We start from the raw sequence: 23696 nt of genomic DNA, 5'->3' as shown, positions 1-23696 counted from the left end.
TATTAGAATGTGTCATGTGTTGTCCAGTTTTAGATGATGAATACATCATTAATATATTAACAATATATGTCATAGGTATAAAGGAGAGAGAGAAGTATGACGTGGGGGCAGGAAGACCTGGAGGGTATAGTTTGATGGAGGTCTTTTAGCTAGCTCTCTTGCATTTTGTCTTAAAAAATAACACTGCAAAGATTGTTTTAGATTTTACTTTGATTTTTGGCCATTTCTGTATTTTCTCTTAGAAATCTGATTGAATACATATTTCTTTTTACAGAAAGTACCCAGAACCATACATAAACACTGATTTCTGTGTGGTTGGTGGTGGTAGGGGGGGGGGGGGCAGGGTAAGGTAACTAACAACCACACCTGAAAATTTTAAGTGTTATGAAGAAATTATCTCATTCACATTAACATGGGACTATATCTCCATTTTATTACTGTGCTATTGTCAACTTAATGAAGAATTTACTTGCTCATAATATTTTATTTTTTAACTTAAAAAGTAAAAAAAAAAAAGGTTATACATTTTTACTGTGAATTATTCATTTTTTTTCCTATTTGGAATTTTTATGAATATGGTACAGAGACTGAGACTATAAGGAATAAAAAGCATATCAATTATATAGCTACAATAGTACTGCTACCAATTTGCTGTAGCAGTCAACACCGAAAAACATTAAAAAGAAATCTTTTCACATAAGTGCTGCAATTTAGTTGCTGTCTCTGATATTTTAGAGGATTGAAACAGTTCATTTTATTCTTTTTCCTCCACCACAATGCACAATCTTTGATGGCAGGAACTGTGTAATTTTTACCATTGTGTTCCCAGCATATAGCACTGTGTTTTGCTCTAGTTATATTCTATTGTTAGAAAGTGTTCTCTTTTTTTCTATTTAAGGTAATGTTTTAAATTGTATGGTACGGTGTGATTCAGTTTGTAACTTTTGCTGGTTAATGTCACATTTAGCAAAACCCTGTTAGCAATTCTTGGAGTGTTGTGAAAAGCCATAAAAATGATATATAATTTATTTTTCTTCATTTAAAATCATCTACACTAAATGACATGGGACATAGAGAGGAAATCTAAATTAGTTTTCATTTTCTTTTTAGAGCAGTATACAAAGATGCTGATTTGTACCTGTTAGACTCTCCTTTCGGGTACCTAGATGTTTTAACAGAAAAAGAAATATTTGAAAGGTATGTTCTTTGAATAACATAATGCTCATGCTAAAAGATGAAGAATGACTATTCTACCATGGACTGCATATTATTCCTTGAGAAATGTGTCCACCATTGTGACTCTATGAAAGAATGCAACATAGCACTTACTCAAATCTCATTTTCTCTTTGCAGCCAATATTCAATATCATTTCCATGAAAACCACTAACCACCTCATGCTAAGCCAGTTTCTTCCTTGCTGTTGCTTGAATAGTCGCTGTCTATGTAGTTTTTACAGTACTATTGTCGTGACACTATTTTCATTGGTTATTATATGGAATGTTTTTTCTTGCTTTTTTGTGTTATTATTTTATTCTATCTCCTCCTTAGATAGTAAACTTGTTAAGGAAGAAAACAAGCTGAATTTTTTAATGTTTAATGTAAGTGAATGCTCAGACTATACATCCACCTCAATGCCTCCTTCAGAACCTTGTCCTCAGTCACATAGGGCTTGGGATTTACATTTCATTGTAGCTCCTAGCAGGGCTCAGAGTGTGCAAAGTTCCAAAGAAAAGCAGTTACTTATCTGACTTGATTTCTAAGCTTCAAGCTGATTTCATAGACTATAAAGTAGTTTATTTATGAGAATTGTCATGATACTCTTCTAGAGATAAAGATTTTAAGAAAAAAGGATATAGATGTAAGTGTGTATTAAATGGCAACATTATTCCTGGAAGCACCTTTCCTAGAATTTAGTTAAATTTAATACCTAACATACTATTTTTACAATACTATGACTATGATAAATAACTTCTTATCCATATAAACTTTGCTAGCCATGTTAGTATATTAGAGTACCCACTAGAATTATGTCTCTTTCTATACAATATGAAATGTTTAATGCCTAAAAGGAGTTTGTCTCCCTTAGATGATTCTGTTCTGGATTTAGTTCTAGATTAGAAAGAAATTTTATTAGAGAGGATCAATTTATTATTTAATTCTTAGGTTTATTGTTGTTGTTGATTTAACAAATAAGATTAGTTTTAATATAAAGTTTTGAGAACTAAATTGGTGGTCAACTTAAAATGTAAAAGGAAATTAATAAAAAATGTAAAGAACAGGAAAGCTCTGAAATGTCAGAAGATACATAGAAAGATTCCCCTCAGGAATCTTAAAGGTCATCTAACAATTCTGTCAGATTCTAGATGAATGAATCATGTCCCAGAGGTTAACCAATTTGCTCAAACTCAAACATTTATTTAATATAGATATTTAATTTCATTTTAGGTCTTTTAACACTCAACTTTACAATATAGCAGCCTATATAATAAAGAGGTAATATGCAAATTGACCGTCAGACCCTCACAAGATGGCTGCCTATGACCAGGCTGGCAGGGGGTTAGTGAGGGATGACCAAACGATTGAACAAGCAGGCTGTGTGGGGCGACCAGGCCGGCAGGGGGGTTATGAGGGACGACCAAATGACTGAACAGCAGACTGCGTGGGGTGACCAGGCAGGCAGGGGGGCAGTTGGGGGTGATTAGGCTGGCAGGGGGGGGGGCGCAGTTGGGTGCAACCAGGCTGGCATGGGGGGGCAGTAAGGGGTGACCAGGCAGGCAGGTGGGGGCAGTTAGGAGTGACCAGGCCGGCAGGGAGGGGGCAGTTGGGGGTGATCTGGCAGGCAGGCAGGTGAACGATTAGGAGCCAGCGGTCCAGGATTGTGAGAGGGATGTCTGACGACTGGTTTAGGCCCGATCTTGGGGTCCGAGGGGTCCTAGATTGGAGAGGGTGCAGGCTGGGCTGAGGGGACACCCTGTGCACGAATATCATGCACCGAGTCTCTAGTACTATAATAATTCAGTAATACAGTATTTCATGCTATAGTAACTCAAAAGGCACCAAATTAATTAGTATTGGCTATTTACTTTTAGAATTATTTTAAGTATAATAACATTGTATTATAAAGGTTTTATATAAGAATACATTAATAAAATGTTTAAATGAAATACATATAGTATTATAATAAAGAGTTTATAAAATTGACATCTTACTTATATCTTTTTATATTCTTAAAGCTGTGTCTGTAAGTTGATGGCTAACAAAACTAGGATTTTGGTCACTTCTAAAATGGAACATTTAAAGAAAGCTGACAAAATATTAATTCTTCATGAAGGCAGCAGCTATTTTTATGGGACATTTTCTGAATTACAAAATCTACGGCCTGACTTCAATTCAAAGCTCATGGGATATGATTATTTTGACCAGTTTAGTGCAGAGAGAAGAAATTCAATCCTAACTGAGACTTTACGGCGTTTCTCACTAGAAGAAGATGCTGCCATCCCCAGGAATGAAACAAAAAAACAGTCTTTTAAACAGACTGGAGAGTTTGGTGAAAATAGGAAGAACTCTATTCTCAATCCAATCAACTCCTTAAAAAAGTTTTCCATTGTGCAGAAGACTCCATTACAAATTAATGGCATCGAAGAAGATTCAGAAGAGCCTTCAGAGAGAAGGCTGTCCTTAGTTCCAGACTCCGAGCAGGGGGAGGCCATCCTGCCTCGCAGCAATGTGATCAACACCGGTCCCACCTTTCAGCGGCGCAGGAGGCAGTCTGTTCTGAACCTGATGACACGCTCCTCAGTGAACCAAGGTCAAATCATTCACCGAACCCCAGCAGCATCCACACGAAAAATGTCCCTGGCCCCTCAGGGGAACTTAAGTGAAATGGATATATATTCAAGGCGTTTATCTCAAGATAGTGGCTTGGAAATAAGTGAAGAAATTAATGAAGAAGATTTAAAGGTGTGTATAAATTATTAGTGTTGGTTTTTTTTTCTTTTTTGCCACAGCGTACAACTGAATGCATATTAGTATGTCACAAAACTTACTCAAATTATGGCTTTAGCATGAGGTTTATCTTAAGACTCTGGAAGTGCAAAGTGCATAATTATGTAAGCAAAAGAATCAACTTAAAAGTGTAAAGAATCAACTATTTCCTCTTGCAATGAACATATCTTTCCAATAAAATGTATTATCAAAGCAAGGGCTAGTGTTGGGTTTACTAGGCCAATGGTAATCATTATTATAAATTATAAAAATCATATATTATTAAGATTATTATAAAACTGCTTTATTACCACCTTAAAAACTCTGTGGGAAGAGATGGAGTATAAACAAATATATAAACAGATAATAGCAGTAGTTTAGAGAGCAAGGAATATTTTTGTATGTAAGGTATATATACTTATAATCTCTTAACAGGACTACTTACATTGTCATTTATATATCAATCTTACCTGAATTAGTTAGTGTGACCTTTTTTATCTATAATATATTTTTATTGATTTCAGAGAGGTAAGGAGAGGAAGAGAGAGATAGAAACATCAATGATGAGAGAGAATTATTGATTGGCTGCCTCCTGCACATTCCCTACTAGGGATTGAGCCCGCAACCCAGACATGTGCCCTTGACTGGAATTGAACCTGGAACCCTTCAGTCTGCAGGCCGACGCTCTATCCACCGAGCCAAACCGGCTAGGGCCTTTTTTATCTTTTAAATTGGATTTCTAGACAGGTTTCTTTTAAAAAAAGTTGTGTGAAATTTAACGTATACTAGCACCATCCTTTAGACAGTAAGTTTTTTACATTAAGTTTTAAAGGATAAAATACTTTTATTTTAAATATTAGAGGCCCAGTGCATGACATTTGTACACTGAGGGGGGGATGTTCTTCAGCCTGGCCTGTGCCCTCTTGCAGTCTGGGACCCCTCAGGGGGATGTCTGCCTGCTGGCTTAGGCCCGCTCCCTGTGGGGAACGTGAGGAGTGGGCCTAAGGTGGCAGTTGGACATCCCCTCGAGGCATCCTAGCACTGCCTTGGAGTCAGGAGTGGCGTGGAGTCCGGAGGGGCTCCCGCCACCGCTGCTGCACTTACCAACCATGAGCCCGGCTTCTGGCTGAGCGGCGGGCACTCCCCCTGTGGGAGCGCATTGACCACCAGGGGGCAGCTCCTGCATTGAGCATCTGCCCCCTGGTGGTCAGTGCGCGTCATAGTGACCGGTTGTTCTGCCGTTCAGTTGATTTGCATATTAGGGTTTTATTATATAGGATAGGTGGAGGGGTTTTATCTAATATTTACCAGAAAAATTTCTTAAGTGCCTTGAATGAAACAGGCAGCATTGTGATGAGTTGATATATTTACTAGCATAGATCAATTAAGGGTAGTATGACCATTGGCAATCACAAATCATTTCACATTTCTGGGCCAACATTTTCTTTTTTGTGAAATGAAAAAACACAATAGATTATCTCTAAGATACATACTTTCAGTATTTCTATAGTTTTTAAAAAAAATATGTTTTATTGATTTTTTTACAGAGAGAAAGGGAGAGGGAGAGAGAGATAGAAACATCGATGAGAGAGAAACATCAATCAGCTGCTTTCTGCACCCCCCCTACTGGGGATGTGCCTGCAACCAAGGTACATGCCCTTGACCAGAATCGAACCTGGGACCCTTGAATCCACAGGCCAACGCTCTATCCACTGAGCCAAACCGGTTAGGGCTATTTCTATAATTTTTATAAAAGGTTTCCTAAAGGATAATTTATCTGTATGGTTTTAATATCAGTTTGAATGAATTTCTCAAACCTGAGCCCATAAATTTAGTTGTAAAGAATGATTTCTTTGATTAATACCTAGTTATTACTTATTGATTGCTCTACTGCTAGGCAGCATATACTTAGTCCTCATTACTGCCCAGAACGTACCTATCACCATCTTCATTTACAAAGAAGGAAAGTGAACTTTAGGGATGTTTAACAGCCCAAATTCAAGCAGCATTTAGGAAGTCAATGTGTAGTCCAGATTCAAAGCCAGGTTTATTTGATTCCAAAAATCTTCATACCTAACCAGGGGGCTATGTTCCAATTTCATTGGAATCCCTTCTTTGAAGTATTAGTGCTTTTCCTGTGAATTTTGTTGACTTCATGAGAACCAAAAGTATCCTTTTCCTTTGGACTATCTACAATCACTCTTTTTCAAACTTTTGAAATGCATCTACATAGGACAAATCAAAACTTCTAGGGGAATACCCTGAGGAGTAGAATTATGTAATTTAAACCATAGCTGGAAGGAGAGATAATACTAGTCTACTGCGAAATATAGAAACATCAGTTGCCCTTAGATCTATTGGGAGATTTCTACAGCTAGTCAAATTTCAAAGTGTATTTGTCCATGGACCCAGTTAAATAAATTAAGGAGAGCTCTGGGAAGCTTCAGCCTGACGGTACTGTTCATTTGGTTAAAGGTGTGACACTGGAAGCATTAAAATGGTAAAATTGTCAAAAAATAATAGTAATCAGTGGTATGCTTTCAGAATTTTGAAGAATTACAGTGTTTCTCATTTTTCAAAAAGCTGTGTTGTTCCAATGGACATTATACTGGCTGTGGAGTGACACCACACGTGTCATTCATAATGTTTTATATTTGTTGAAATTCACTTAGCTTCAAATAGTAATATTTTCTTATTTTTACAGATTCAAAATAAAACCACATAGGACCCATGTGATAGGTGATAGGAAACTGTGTAGTCTCATTGTAATAACCATGATTCTTTTCTTCAGGAGTGCTTTTTTGATGATGTGGAGGGCATACCAGCAGTGACTACATGGAACACATACCTTAGATATATTACTGTCCACAAGAGCTTAGTTTTTGTGCTAATTTGGTGCTTCGTTATCTTTTTGGCTGAGGTAAGAATTTTTCTGCTGTAAAATGTTACTGTGATTTAAAGTTAAAATAAGAATAGTTTGGAAGGATACTTGCATATATATGTACACATGTATAAGTGTATATACATAAATACAAGTACATATGTAACTTTATACTATATAATGGTAGATATAGTTTCATATAGATATTTTATTATCTCATATATACCATATAAAATAGACAGACACATATATCTTCTATATAAAGAGTTTTTATTAGAGAGGTTCAGAACTTCAAAGTAGAATGCCCTTATATGGGTTGAAATGAAACACTAAAAAAATCATTCTGTACTAAATTTTAAATTCATTTGACTCTAGATATTGCATTATTAAATATGCAAGTGATGAATCATCACCTTTAAATGACTTTCTTCAAAAATGAAATAAAAATATGTTAGTGGCCTAGTAATCTTTGTAAACAATCCTTTCAGAGATTTGGATTACCCACTTACGGAGTATTTCTGTGTTCAACGCCACCATCATGGTGTTTTTGCCATGCCCCTGCTGTTCTTCATATCAGTAGGTTTTAAAAGAGGGGGAGTGCAATCGACAAAGGCCACAAAATCAGTTTCACATCAGCATAAGAGGTTTCTAAGTTGATTGATGGGTTAGGCTTTCCTCTAGATCAGGAGCAGCTACCTAAATGGCAAAAGAGGCCTGGCAAGTGGATGCAGTGGTTTTGAGGCTGAATGAAGAACATTTGACCTCCAATTGTCTAAAGGGGGCAACTAGAACTCAGCACCAGCCAAGAACTTGCTATGAGGGAATTTGGGATCTGTTTTGCTGTCTTCTTATTTATCAAGATAAAATGGAAACCCAGATCTCTCTCTATAAAAGCCTAATGTGCACATTGTCCCCGAGGGAGTTTGACTGGGAGACCAATTACTTGCTATGATGTGCGCTGACCACCAGGGGGTGGCACGGAATGAAGGAAGGTCCTGGCTGGCAGCCAGGGAAGGGAGGCCCTGGCCAGCAGCCTGAGGCCCCAATCGGCCCTGATTGCCAGCCAGGCCTAGGGACACTACCCTTGCATGAATTTCATGCACAGGGCCTCTAGTTTTTCTATAAAATGTTACCATTTTTGCCCTAGCCATTTTGGCTTGGTGGATAGAGCATCAGCCTGCTGATGGAAGGATCTCAGTTCAATTCCAGTCAGGGGCACATGCCTGGGTTGCAGGCTTGATCCCCAGTGTGGGGCATGCAGGAGGCTGCCAATCAATGATTTTCTCTCATCATTGATGTTTCTATCTCTCTTTCCCTTTACCTTCCTCTCTGAAATCAATAAAAATATATTATTAAAAAGTCACCATTTTTATTTTTAATATTTTTTTAATGTTACCATTTTTAAATGTGTGTAGTCAATGAAATAAAAACAAATGAACACTACATGGCAACAACAAAACACACCTATGGATTGGATTCAGCCTGTGAATGACTACTTACTTTAGACATTTATTCTAGAGGACAAAAGTCTGGGTGTGTCCTAATATACAATCTAAATCTAAGAGGAAGGCCCGTGCTGCTCTCCGGGAAGGAATGAGCAGAAGAGCTGAATCTCCTGAAGCTACATAAATGTGTACATAATTGAAACCAAACTGATGACTACATGTTGGTCCTATTGTTAAGCTGTTTCTCACCTCATTTAAGAAGTCTACATAAAATATGACTCCTCTGTGACCATGTACCATAAGTGTTAAATATCTAAAGGTATGTCCAAAAAGTTGTCCATGCTACTTCACCTCTAAACCATTGGTTTCCATTTGAACTTTGGGTTCTGATGATAGCTCTTTCGCCATACTCCTATTTTAAATGAACAAACCAAATGAAGGCTTGCTATGAGCTACTGTATAGCATAGTGCCAACTCTGGAATCAGACTGAGCTGGCTGTGAATTCTAACTCTGTCTTATTAAAACTATGAAACCCAACCAGTTTGTTGACCTCCTTGAGCTCAGTTTCCTTATCCAGAAAATGGAGGTGGTAATAGTACCAACTTCATAGGCCATTTTTGTGGGTTAAGAGATACCATGATTATAAAGCACTTTATGTAGGGCTTGGCACATATTGAGCAATGCTTGTTTTCATTAATATCTTTAAGGTTATGTTATCATTATAAAGCTCAAGATAATTTAAGGTGAACAAGTCCATAACACAGACATAATGAAAGTTTCAGTAATTCCTTTTACACTTTAACAAAAAATATGGGTTGGGTAATTTGACACTCTCACATGAGTAATAAAAATTGCATTGGAAAGTATTTTACATTTACCTCATTAATCTCTGCCAGTCTTGCCAAATGACCAACATTAATGTGCATAAAACTCAGTCCTGTGCTACATTTAATCTCAAATCAGCCCTTTGTAATTGCTAATGTTTTGAACCTTTGCATCGACAGATCACATTTCTTGATTGTTTTCAATTTATAGTGTTAATGTAAGAAAAAATGGTCCTATCTGAAAGTGGTGGTGATTTATGTTAATTTATAGGACCTTTGTCCCATGCAACTCAATAGAGTTGAACTTACACACCTTCCAAAATGGTATAAAATTTATTAATTAGTTATTGAGCATTGAGCTGCTGCACATGTGTACAATATTATTAGCTCAGTTAATCAAGAAGATAGTGGTCCTTTGTCTTCGGGTTAGAAACTAAATAACAACAGAAGATGCAAATGCTGTATAACTACCCATTATTAGTTGAGCTGTCAAAATTATTGTAAAAAATGTCTTTTTAATTGACAAAACAATTGATAATGCCATTTTGTAAGCAAGCAACAATATAGTAAATAAGCCTTTGTGGCCAATATCTTAGAGGCATTGCCAATTAACTGGATCTCATAATTTTTTAAAAATATATTTTTACTGATTTCAGAGAAGAAGGGAGAGGAAGAGAGAGGGAGAAACATCAATGATGAGAGAAAATCACTGATTGGCTGCCTCCTGCACGCCCCATACTGGGGATCCAGCCCTTCACCCAGGCGTATGTCCTGGCTGGGAATTGAACCATGACCTCCTGTTTCATAGGTCAATGCTCAACCCCTGAGCCACACCAGCAGGGCTGGCTCTCATAATTGTGAATGAAAAAACATGGTGATAGTAGACAAATAGTAATTGTTTTAATTATGCGCACAATTATGCAGCTAAACAATTTTCACTGATATTCACAATTCTGGTACCTTATTTGAATCAAAATTTACATAGTTTAAATTTCTTTTATTAAGCTTCTTTCTTGATAGCTGTGTTCCTCTTTCTCGTTATCTTTGAAATATCTCGTCAGTGATTTGGAAGATAGTTTAGTTCTTTTAAACCTTGTTTACAGCCTCATGCTCATCATGATCAGAGAACTTAAAGAAAGGTTAAAATATATTTCTTGGTGAAAGTGATTTAGTTTTAGTTTTTAGTTTTCATAGGGGCTGTACTTCAATTTAGATTTTATTATATACAGTAGGTTTAATAAGCTCTTTTATAGTACTGAATACATAGACTTTTTAAAATGTTCAAAGTGATACACTGAAAAAAATAGTTTGGTCTGTTCAGTTTATTGCCACTTATCACTAGTATGTCATTTTGATAAGGGTAAGTCTATCATTATACTGTTGTATTATTTTTCAGACTATAGAATATCTTCTATAAGTTCTGAGATCTTAGCACCAAGGATGTAGGCTATAAAATTTTTATGTTGGTCTTTCTAGTGTTCCTGCTTGGCATCATTGACTAGATAGAGAGAAAAATGCAAATAATAGATTAGGAGACAGTTTCCTCGTTCCTTTTACACCAGAGGTTATTGTTGTTGGTTGGAGTATCCAAAAAATCCTGTGTAGTGCTTTCATTTTGTGATTTTTAAGAAATGTGTCAGAGAACTGCTATATCTTATTTTTTGATGATTTCCCTTCTGTCTGTTAATCAGGAATCCCTGGGTGGCTTGGCTTGGGCATGTAATATGCTCCCATAATACCACTGCTGCTGTTGATAGACAGTCATCTTTTTAAGGCAGCTTTACTTAAATTGGGTCTCAGTTTTAGGACATGATTTGACCTTTGAAGCATTAAAATCATGTGTTAAGTCATGACAAGGTGTCACTTTACTATCGCTTCCTGTCATTCATTTAGCCTTTAACTCACTCAACACATACTTTTATAGTACCCTCAATATGCCAGACACAGTGTTTTGTACTATGCGTATAGTGAAGAACTAAACAAAGCAGACAGATGGAGCACATGAATGTACTTAGGTTTATAATGTTAAAAGAACATTTACAATGCTGTGTTCCTTTGGTAAAACTCAAAATGTGAATAGTGTTTTCATAGGTATTCATTTAGCACAGATCTCATATTGTGACTTGGGAGGTTGTTCTAAATTCTGTACGTGTACAAAGCTTGTGGGATAAATTGGATTTTGGTTCTCTATCTTTACATAACATGTCACCTTCTTTTTCCAATGTGTTTTCTATATGATCATTGTATACTTTCTCTCTGTTGACGTCTGTAAGTATATTTTAAATTATTCTCTTATCCATTACTTTATTTACAGATTTACCGAATACTGACTGTTTACTAGGTATTGTGCTAGGAATTGTGGATACCATGTGAAAGAGGGAAATTGACTTCTCTCTGCTCTTATAAAGTACTTTCTGAGGGAGGAGAGAGATACTAAATACAGTTTTATGGAAATAATTACAGAACATGATAAGCACTAGGAGGAAATACATTGCTTTAACCTTTTGCACTCGGATGTCGAGTGTGACTCGACACGGTTAGCATCGGTAGCAGGAATCGAGCAAAAAGCAAGTGAGTGCAAAGGGTTAAACATAAAGGTGGGAAAAGGAGGGTAGACAGGGAGGCCTTTCTGAGGAAATGACATTCACTGACACCCAAATGATAAGAAGATTCAGACATACAAACACTGGGGTAAATGCAAAGGTCTGTGAAGAGTTTGGTAAATCATGGAAACTGAAAGGAGGCTAGTGTAATTGGGGGTTGGGAAAGAGAAGCAAGCAGCATGTGGTGATGTAGAAAAGTAGGCCAGAACTGAACTCCCAGGACCCCTGACTCTCTTAAAGAGCCTACATTTTATTTTAAACTAGAGGGCCGGTGCACAAAATTCATGCACGGGGAGGGAGGGGTGTGTCCCTCAGCCCAGCCTGCACCCTCTCCAATCTGGGACCCCTCCCGGGATCAGGCCTAAATGGGCAGTCGGACATCCCTCTCACAATCCAGGACTGCTGGCTCCCAACTGCTCGCCTGCCTGCCTTCCTGATTGCCCCTAACCGCTTCTGCCTGCCAGCTTGATCACCCCCTAACCACTCCCCTGCCAGCCTGATTGATGCCTAACTGCTCCCCTACCAGCCTGATTGCCCCTAACTGCCCTCCCCTACAGGCCTTGTCACCCCTAACTGCCCTCTTCTGCAGGCCTGGTCACCCCTAACTGCCCTCCCCTGCAGGCCTGGTCACCCCTAACTGCCCTCCCCTGCAGGCCTGGTCCCCCCCAACTGCCCTTCCCTGCAGGCCCAGTCGCCCCCAACTTCCCTCCTCTGCCAGCCTGGTCACCCCTAACTGCCCTCCCCTGCAGGCTTGATCGCCCACAACTGCCCTCCCTTGCAGGCCTGGTTCCTCCCAACTACCCTCCCCTGCTGGCCATCTTGTGGTGGCCATTTTGTGTCCACATGGGGCAGCCATCTTTGACCACATGGGGGCAGCCATCTTGTGTGTTGGAGTGACGGTCAATTTGCATATTACTCTTTTATTAGCTAGGATGCAATAGGAAGCTTTCAAAGGCTTCAGGCAGAATGTGATGTGGTCCTTTATGTTTTAAAAAGCTCATTCTTGCCTTGGCCAGTGTGGCTCAGTTGATTGAGCATCAAACTGTGCACTGCAAGGTTACAGGTTCTATTTCCAGTCAGGGCACATGCCCAGGTTGCAGGTTTGGTCCCTGCTTGGGGTGCATACGGTAGGCAACTGATCAATGTTTCTCTCTCACATTCATGTTTCTCTCCCTCTCTCTTCCTCTCTCTCAAGATAAATAAAACATTTAAAAATAAAAAATAAAATAAAAGCTCACTCTGTCTGCTGTATGCAAAATGGATTGGATGTGGGCATGAGGACAGGCAGAGACATCTGTTATGACTGGAAGGGATTACTGTTATCACCTAGGCTTAACATTTAGAGCATTGCAAACCTAAAGACCTCTACAGATTTTCACAGTGAAATATCTAGTTTTGTCTTTTCTGCAGTCAGTTAAAGTTCTTCATGATAGAATGTTGGACTATTATACCTTATTTGCTTGTATTCACATTTTTGAGCCTTTTATAAACCAGGTCTTATCACATTGCCCTTGGCAGTTTTCTTCTCTTTCAAACCTACTTTCTTTAGTTGTCAATATCAGAATTGTATCTCACCAGGGTTCCTCATAGGTCCTGGATATATTTTTGCCCTAGTTCTACATTACATCTTCTTTTTGAAACCATAATATAAGGATTGACTACATACTTGATCAACTTTCATCTATCACTTGTCCTAAGATATTTAGTAATTCATTTAGCAAATAAGTCTTTCAAAGGTAGGTACATGACTTCTCTTTCCATACGTATATACTCTGATATTCTACACTCATATCCATTTTATTTTAATCATGTAGACAAATTACCTTCATAATTTTAATTCTAGCTTCTTACATATTGGTTTTTACTTTTCATCTTGGTTCCACTTGCAAAGTTCATTAATCATCATCTTGGCCATTCATGGATATATCCTTAGAGAATGCCATCATCAGATCCCGATGCTTAACATGGATATATAACAAAAAACCTGATTGCACACTTACATCACTAATAGTTATTATAATCTATGCACGCATTGTCCAGTACAGTAGCCACCAGCCATGCATGATCATATAACTTAAATAAAATTAATTTAAAAAATTTAAAATTTGGTTCCTCGTTCACATATACGAACCACATTTCAAGTGATTAAGTGCCATATGTGATCACTGGCAATGGTATTGAACACGGCACATATATAACATTTCTATTATTTAAGTTTCTGTTGGACAGTGCTGGTCTACACTTTACTGTTTTCTGTTACATGGAATGATGTTTAAAACCCTGCAAATAAAGACCTTTTTCTTTAACCATACCGGATTGCCCTTCTATCCTAAACTGTATGAACTTTTATAATCTGAAAACATTCTGGAAATGAAATGATAGAACTTGCTTACTCAATTGTTTCTATATGGTCCAAGTGTATTTGCTAAAGTCATTATGGCAAGTGTTTGGAAAGGCATTTGTTCCCGTCAATAAAAAGAGTTTGGGTTGCAGGTTCCATGTCTCTGTCCACAGGAGGCAGGAAATAACTTTATATTACACTCGTTAGATAAGTTCTGTGGAAAATTGCTTTGGTTATTGCTCCATAGTAAATGCTATAAAATATTTATTCTGGGATTTACTCACATCCCGAGAATGTTGGCAATACCAGCATTGTTGGCACTCCTTTAATTGGAACAAAGTGGGACTATAATAACCAAGGGAGACTCAGAAATATATCCTTATCTACATCCTTGAGTGTCTTGGTTAGTCTTAGGAAATAGAAAAACATTTGTACTAGAACAAACATTTTTGACATAGATTATTGTTGAGTTTCTTGTCATCTTGAGTTTCAAAGAAATAAGTGTAGTTTTTCTCTTTATAAATATCCTCTCTAATAAAATGGTAATATGCAAATTAACCATCACTCCGCTACATAAGCCACGCCCACCAGCCAAGCCACGCCCACCAGCCAATCAGGGCGAGTATGCAGATTAACCTCAATCCAAGATGGCTACAGCCACAGAGAGCAAGGTTTCCCAGGTAACAGAGCAAGCCAAGCTTTCCATAGCCGTTGCAGGCCTAAGCCTCCACTCAAGCTACAAAGTTTCAATTATAGAAGGTAAACAAATTCAAACAAATGGCGGCAGAATGGAGCTTGAGAGAGCAGGCCAGGGTTGCCGGCGGCAACAGGGGAAGCAAAGCTTTCCACACACCCTGGCTGGGCTCATCCACTTAAGGCTACAAAGTTTCAATTGTAGAAGGTGAATTAACTGCCATAGAAATGGCTGCCGCCCCAGGCTACAAAGTTTCAATTGTAGAAGGAAAATAAATTCCAGATACCAGGGCCTCCCCTTGGGTTGCCAGGGGGCGTGGCCGGCCTGCAAACCACCACAGGCCCCTCGCTCAGGCCGCCCCACACCCCAAGGGAACCCCCACCCTTATCTGTGACACCCTTCAGTGCAAACCACCTGGCCCCCACCTGTGCACCAGGCCTCTATCCTATCTCATAAAAGAGTAATATACAGATTGATCATCACTGCAACACACAATATAGCTGCCCCCATGTGGTCAAAGATCCTGCCCCCATGTGGACACAAGATGGCCACTACAAGATGGCCAGCAGGAGAGGGTAGTTGGGAGGCACCCGGCCTGCAAGGGAGGGCAGTTGTGAAGGACCATGCCTGCAAGGGAGGGCAGTTGAGAGGGACCAGGCTTGCAAGGGAGGGCAGTTGGAGGTGATCAGCCCTGCAGGAGAGGGCAGTTAGGGATGACCAGGCTGGCAGAGGAGGGAAGTTGGGGACAAACAGGCTGGCAGGGGAGCAGTAAAGCATCAACCAGGCTGGCAGCGGAGTGGTTAGGGGGTGATCAGGCTGGCAGGCAGAAGCAGTTAGGGGCAATCAGGAAGGCAGGCAGACAAGCAGTTGGGAGCCAGCAGTCCTGGATTGTGAGAGGGATGTCCGACTGCCCGTTTAGGCCCGAACCCGGTGGGATCGGGCCTAAACGGGCAGTCGGACATCCCTCCAGGAGTCCCAGATTGGAGAGGGTACAGGGTGGGCTGAGGGACAACCCCCCGCCATGCACGAATTTCGTGCACCGGGCTTCTAGTAGTATATAAAGGCGATGTGTACAACGAAGAAAAGTAGGAAAGCGAGATTGATGCCATTAGATTTTTCATCATTATACTCCTATCTGATATGTGAATTTAACTAACACAGATACATCTGTTTCAAGTATAGGACTTCATAATGTAATTTCTTTCTTTTAATTTAATTTTATTGTTTAAAGTATTACAAATAGTAGTACATATGTCTCCTTTTTTCCCCCCATTGACCTTCCCCCTATAATGTAATTTCTTAATTAATGCTAAATGTTCTTCATAAATTTTTATATAGTACTATTACATAGTTAAGATACATTTGAGTATGAAATAAGACATAGATTTCTCATACCAAGACTATTTGTTTCTTCCTTCCTTATTTTTTATGCTGTGTTCATTTTCAAATTATTTTACTCACAATTTCTTGTGTGTTTTTTTTCTATTTGAATTTTTGGTATAGTTATTATTGAGCAAATTGTATCATTTCAGTCATTTCTAGTATTACAGTTGTGGGGCATCAACAGAAGATTGTTTTTCCACAAGTTTAAGAGACTATAAAGTCAAATTGATATAAAACAGATCATTTACATATCAAAGGAAGTAAAAAAAACCACGTAGTTGTTAAAATTTTGTTTTGTTTAGTTATGGCATAAAACATTTGTCCATCAGCCAAAAGTTTCCACCTGAGAAAGCCCAAATAATACCGATAGTGTATGTTTTATCTTGAATGCACCTTATCTTTATTCATAAACTGTGAGTTTTTGTACTGTTGAGACTTTTAACAGATTTTCATAAATAATAATCTCATCTCTTCCAATAATTAATTGGTCTCATAGAAATTAGCCCCTTATAATCATTGCATGACAAATGAAATTATTTATCTGATTATAAATAACCAGATAAATTACCCTCTAGCAGGCTAAGATTAGTCTCTTTATAAGAAACAAAGTTTATTTAAAACTTTAAGCTATGATCTTAGCTCTCCTGTGAGGTAATGAATACTTCCTGTTGAATGAAGGAAAAATGACAAAGTATTTAATTCAGTGAAATTTAAATCCCATTAACTTAATACAAATAATGGAAAGAAAATGAAAATGAAATTGTGTGTATTTTGATGTTGGTCATGGTGGAATTAGAGGTGGGTTTGGGAAGAACAGGTAAAGATGGTGGGAAAAAAATCAACTGTGTCTTGATTTTTCCATTCCAGGTGGCTGTTTCTTTGGCTGTGTTGTGGCTACTTAAAGAGTGAGTATTTCATGTCCTATTGTGGATTGTATTTTGTTACTATTGATTATTTGGGTCTTATTAAGTATTGTAATATCCACTGTGCTTCATTTCCCTACAATATCACAGAAGTGAAAAATGGAATTACTTTGTTTAAAATTGTGAGCACGTGCAGATCCTGCAGCTTTTCACCAATTTCTAAAGAATTCAGTTGTGTTCAGTTTCCATGAAACACAAGGAAAATATTTAAAACATATATTAGAATTTTCTCTGAGTACTTAATAAGAATCCATTTTATCTATTTCAATGGTGGAAAAGTTTAATTTACTTTCTTGCAATAGTAAATTCTTGAGATTAACGTCATAAGCTCTGCTAATGAAATATTTGTGTTTCTTTAGACTCAGCTTCTGTTTCCTTTACATATAGTATTGGAAATTCAATGGGAAGGTTTTGTTGCTGAGTAACAATTTCCCTTTTCTTTACAGAACACCTCCTCTAGACAAAGGGAATAGTACTGCAAGTACAAATAACAGCTATGCAGTGATCATCACCAGCACCAGCACATTTTATGTTTTTTACATTTACGTGGGAGTTGCCGACACTTTGCTTGCTCTGGGATTCTTCCGAGGTTTACCACTAGTGCATTCTCTAATCACAGTGTCGAAAATTTTACACCACAAAATGTTACATTCTGTTCTTCATGCACCTATGTCCACCCTCAACACGTTGAAAGCAGGTACTTGACTGGGTTTACAAACTGAAGCTGCTGATCCATCGCCAAAAGGGCCTGTGATGTAGTGGGTTTTCTAGCCGTAGTGTTGGCTTCGCACAGAGGCACCTGAACTTTGTTGAGCTTCCTTATGACAGGCATGTACATTTCTCAGATACTACAGACTGTCAGATATTGTTGCTCTTCACATTTCTGTATCAGTTCATTGGAGTAGCTCAGTTTGTTAAAAAGCGATGCTGATGGCATTGCAATAGCAACAGCAGACCTTTCTGGGTCAGTTGTTCTCCATTCAGCTGTTTGGCCTAACCCCATCATGGCATCTTGCTGCCAATGTTCAGTATTGTTGAAAAGAGTAGAAGATTTGAAGCAATCAAGGAAAACATAGAATTCTTTTACAGATAAAGTTTTTGGTGGAGTAAAATAATCTAGTTTCCTGTAGCTGTTCAAAGTTCATCATACAAATTGGTTTCAGGTGTTTTTTTTTCTCCTTTTTTTGGGGGGGGTGGGTGGGTAAGGTTGTTGGTGGTTGAAATCCCAAATGTCTTTTTTTTTATGGAACACTTCACGAATTTGCGTGTCATCCTTGCAGAGGGGCCATGCTGATCTTCTCTGTATCGTTCCAATTTAGTATATGTGCTGCCCAAGCGAGCACCCCAGATATATTTTTAAAGTATTTTTTATACCATCAGAGAGGTTGGTAAAAGGTTAGAAGTTATGAGTAAGCCTGAGAATTTAATGTATAATATGTGACTATAATTGCTAACACCTCATTGTACAATTGAAATTTGCTAAGAGAGTGAAGCTTAAATGTTCTCACCAAAATGAATGAATGAATGAATGAATGAATGAATGAATGAATAAATAAATAAATAAATAAATAAATAAAGGTATTGAACAAAAACAATAAAAAGCGCGAGAGAGAACTCATGGACATGGCAGCAGTGTGTGACTGTGGAAGGGGAGGAGGTGGAGGTGGGAAGGGGCATAGAAGACATAAATGGTAATGGGAAAAATAAAATAAAATTTAAAAAATGTGCATATGAGAGGTGATGGGTGTGTTAACTCAATGGAGGAATCCTTTTACATGTATCAGATCATCATGTTGCACACTTTAAATACCTTACAATTTTGTCAATTATCTATATAATAAAAGCCTAAGCAACTGTTACAGCGAAATGACCAGAAAGACTGGTTGCTATGACACACACTGACCACCAGGGGCAGACACTCAATGCAGGAGCTGCCCCCTGGTGGTCAGTGTGGTCCCATAGGGGGAGCGCCACTCAGCCAGAAGTCAGGCTCATGGCTGGCAAGCACAGCAGTGGTGGCGGGAGCAGTAAGGAGAAAGCAGGTGGGCAATAAGGAGCAAGCAGTTGGGCAGTAAGGAGCAAGAAGGCACAGGCCTGGCTGAGGAACCCCTCCCCCCCCAGTGCACAAATTTTGTGCACCAGGCCTCTAGTACATTAATAAAAATAAAATCACAAAAAGTAAGAGCAGTGAAATAAAGACCAAAGATTAAAAACAAAAGAAAAATGAAGGGCAATAAGGAACGTTGAATGTAATCAATTCCATTAATTCTCCTTCAGTCCAATTGCCATTTAGAGTTTAATAAGGAATTCCCAGGTTTTATCCTTACAGCAGTCTGCTGAGCACTTACTCTGTGTGGCACTAAGCCAGGGGCTGGTAGGAAAAGATGAATGAGGCACAGTTCCTGCCCTGGAAGAACTCGTAGACAAAGGGAGAGGAGGTAGACACAGAAGCATTTGATTATAAAGGAGAGAAGAACTTATAGGATTGAGGATTTTAGAGTGATTTGTATCTACAAATCTCAAGATAAGAAATATCAATCTATTTTTTTCTGGTTAACAAAATTTCAGTGTTAGTTTGCCAGAAGATCTTTATTCTGAAGTCCTTGTGGGTCACTAACACCTTGCCTCATTTGGATATACTCATCACCACCATATGTTTTATTTATTTATTTATGTTTAATTCTTTATTGTTTGAAGTATTACATATAGTATTACATATATCTCCTTTTTCCCCATTGACTTCTCCCCAGCCACCCCCACCCCCCAGCGCATGCCCTCACCCCCCTAGTGTCTTTGTCTATTGTTTATGCTTATATGCATGCATACAAGTCCTTTGGTTGATCTCTTACCCTCCATCTACCCCCCACCCCCACCTTCCCTCTGAAGTTTGATGGTTTGTTCAATGCTTCTATTTCTCTGGCTCTATTTTTGTTCATCAGTTTATGTTGTTCATTAAATTCCACAAATGAGTGAGATCGTGCCTTATTTTGCTTAGCATAATGTGCTCCATGTCTATCCAGGCTGTTGCAAATGGTAAGGGTTCTTTCTTTTTTATACCAGCGTAGTATTCCATTGTGTAGATGTAGTTTTTTAATTCCATTGTGTAGTTTTTTAATCCACTCATCTGCAGATGGGCACTTAGGTTGTTTCCAAATCTTAGCTATTATAAATTGTGCTGCTATGAACATAGGGGTACATATATCCTTTCTGAGTGGTGTTACTGTTTTCTTGGGATATATTCCTAGAAGTTGGATTACTGGGTCAAATGGGAGTTCCATTTTTAATTTTTTGAAGAAACTCCATACCAGTCTGCATTCCCACTAGCAATGCACAAGGGTTCCTTTTTCTCCACATCCTCGCCAGCACTTGTCATTTGTTGATTTGTTGATGATAGCCATTCTGACAGGTCTGAGATGGTACCTCATTATCGTTTTGATTTGCATCTCTTGGATGATTGGTCACTTTGAGCATGTTTTCATATGTCTTTTGGCTTTCTGTATGTCCACTTTACAAAAGTATCTATTTAGGACCTTTGCCCATTTTTTGATTGGATTGTTTAACTTCCTTTTGATAAGATGTATGAGTTCCCTATAAATTTTGGAGATTAAGCCCTTATCAGATATAACATTGGCAAATATGTTCTCCCATGAAGTGGGCTTTCTTGTTGCTTTGTTGATTGTTTCTTTTGCTGTGCAGAGCTTTTTATTTTGATATAGTCCAATTTGTTTATTTTCTCCTTAGGTTCCATTGCCCTAGGAGCTATATCAGTAAAAATATTGCTATGACATATGTCTGATATTTTGCTGCCTATGGATTCTTCTAAGATTTTTATGGTTTCCCATATTATGGTTAAGTCCTTTATCCATTTTGAGTCTATTTTTGTCCATGGTGTAAGTTGGTGGTCTAGTTTCATTTTTTTTTTTTGCATGTATCTGTCCAATTTTCCCAACACCATTTATTGAAGAGACTGTCTTGACTCCATTGTATGTTCATGCCTCCTTTGTTAAATATTTATTGAGCATAAATGGCTTGGGTCAATTTCTGGGTTCTCTGTTCTGTTCCATTGGTCTATATATCTGTTCTTGTGCCAGCACCAGGCAGTTTTGAGAACCGTGACTTGGTAATATAGCTTGATATCTGGTATTGTGATCCCTCCAACTTTGTTCTTCTTTCTCAAGATTGCTGTGGCAATTCGGGGTCTTTTTTTATTCCATATGAATTTTTGGAGAGTTTGTTCTAGGTCTGTGAAATATGCTGTTGGTATTTTAATGGGGATTGCATTAAATCTATAGATTGCTTTGGGTAGTATGGATATTTTAATGGTGTTGATTCTACCAATCCATGAACACGGTATATTCTTCCATTTGTTTATGTCTTCCTTTATCTCTTTTTTCAATGTCCTGTAGTTTTCTGAGTACAGGTCTTTTACCTCCTTAGTTAAGTTTATTCCTAGGTATCTTAGTTTTTTTGTGCAATGGTAAATGGGATTGTTTTTGTTGTTTCTCTTTCTGTGAGTTCATTATTGGTGTATAAAAAAGCCATCAATTTCTGAGTGTTAATTTTGCATCCTGCTACATTGCCTAATTCATTTATTAAATCTAGTAGTTTTTTGATGGAGTCTTTAGGGTTTTCTATGTACAATATCATGTCATCTGGGAAAAATGACAGTTTTACTTCTTCTTTTCCAATTTGGATGCCTTTTATTTCTTCTTGTCTGATCACTATGGCTGACACTTCCAGTACTATGTTGAACAGGAGTGGTGAGAGTGGGCATCCCTGTCTTGTTCCTGTTCTTAGGGGAAATGGTTTTAGTTTTTGCGCATTGAGTATGATGTTGGCTGTAGGGTTGTCATATAAGGCTTTTATTATCCTAGATATCCAAAATATGGCCACTGCGATGTTGTCACAAGATGGCCTGCAGGGGAGGGCAGTTGTGGGTGATCAGGCCAGCAGGGGAGGGCAGTTGGGGGAGAACAGGCCAGCAGGGGAGGGTAATTGGGGGCAACCAGGCCTGCAGGGGAGGGCAGTTGGGGGCAACCAGGCCTGCAGGGGAGGGCAGTTGGGGGCAACCAGGTCAGCAGGGGGGGGGGGCAGTTGGGCACCATCAGGCCAGCAGGGGAGGACAGTTGGGGGCGATCAGGCCAGCAGGGGAGCAGTTAGGCATCAATCATGCTGGTGGTTAGGGGGTGATCAGGCTGGCAGGCAGAAGCAGTTAGGGGCAATCAGGCAGGCAAGCAAGCAAGAGGTTAGGAGCTTGCAGCTGGATTGTGAGAGGGATGTCTGACTGCCGGTTTGGGATCGGGCCTAAACCGGCAGTCGGACATCCCCCGAAGAGTCCTAGATTGGAGAGGATGCAGGTCGGGCTGAGGGACATCCTTCCTCCCTGCCCCCATGTACAAATTTTGTGCACCAGGCCTCTAGTGTTGAGATATGATCCCTCTGTTACCATGTTTTAAAGCTAAGAAATTTTAGACCTAAAAGGAATGTTAGATACCTTGATTTAATAATTTTATTCTTTTTAATGGAAAAACTGAGACCCAGAGAAGATAGAGGATTTGTCCAAGTTGCCAGCAGCCATAAATGGGCAATGAGAAGTACTGGAAAGAGCATGGGAATTGTTTGAGTCCTGGCTTGTCACCATATGAGTGATGATTATGGTTAAGTTATTCTTCTGAGCCTGAGCCTTGCTTTTGTACTTGTAAAATGGGGACCTCGGAGGATCATTGTGAGAATAAAACAGGCAATCTTCTTCCTGTTACATAGACAACATGAAATAAACGTCAGTTCCCTGTTGTTCCTTCTGAGGGGCTTATTCCCACGGGGGTGTGCTTTCCATTCCCCTCTTTATGTTTCAGAGCTCCTCATTCCCTTGAACACTACACATCGTGGTTAAGAACCTTCTCTTTTTCATAATTAAATGGTTACCTTTCTTTTCATTTTCTCATTCATCTTATTTTCCAAACTTTAATCTGCTTTGTAAAATGATTCCGAATCATCTCTGTTTTTGCATTTTTCCTTATGCTCATGAGAACTGAAATAGTAAGAATCTTCTCTTTCATAATTAAATGGTTACTATTCATTTCATTTTCTCATTCACCTTATTTCCCAAACTTTAATCTACTCTGTAGAATGACTCTGAAATAACTATTTTTGCATTTTTCCCTTATGCTGATGAGAACTGAAATAACAAGATGACCTTACAACATGTTCTTTACCCACCCTTACCCACACCCCCAATTTCTGTATGCAAGGATGATGCTTTATTTAAAAAAAACAAACATTGCTGTTACTGATTTATGGCCCATTTCTCATTATGTTACCTACATATTCTCTGCTATAATCAGCAGCAACCAATACTTCCTTGCCTTTATCAATAATATTTAAATCAATAAATATGCATTAAATAATTCCTACATATAAGGCTTTTGGATGAGCGTTATGTGTAATGGAAAATAAATGTGGCGAGGTCCCACTGACCTCTAGCAATTTACCATTTAGAAACAGAGATAAGACATGTAATACAAGGAACTATGATATAAGACGTGGGTACAGTCATTATAACACAGAGGTGCTGACAAGATATAGTAAAGGTATTAAGTGTGTCCAGAGGAGGAGC

At 38.6% G+C, this 23696-nt stretch overlaps 1 protein-coding gene across 1 annotated transcript in view; it reads left to right on the top strand.

The window, feature by feature from the left end:
* CFTR (CF transmembrane conductance regulator) overlaps positions 1-23696 on the top strand; it is a 183019-nt gene that overhangs the window by 92856 nt on the left and 66467 nt on the right. Inside the window, exons 13-17 of the mRNA XM_079785504.1 lie at positions 1111-1197; positions 3235-3961; positions 6777-6905; positions 17025-17062; positions 17527-17777. Coding sequence (XP_079641630.1) covers positions 1111-1197; positions 3235-3961; positions 6777-6905; positions 17025-17062; positions 17527-17777 — 1232 coding nt within the window. The remainder of the gene's footprint in view (positions 1-1110; positions 1198-3234; positions 3962-6776; positions 6906-17024; positions 17063-17526; positions 17778-23696) is intronic.

Source organism: Cnephaeus nilssonii (genome assembly GCF_951640355.1).
Source record: "Cnephaeus nilssonii genome assembly, chromosome: 12".
Classification (NCBI taxonomy): Eukaryota; Metazoa; Chordata; class Mammalia; order Chiroptera; family Vespertilionidae; genus Cnephaeus; species Cnephaeus nilssonii.
Note: the sequence above shows the minus strand (reverse complement) of the source record. Positions and strands in the feature narration are given on the sequence as shown.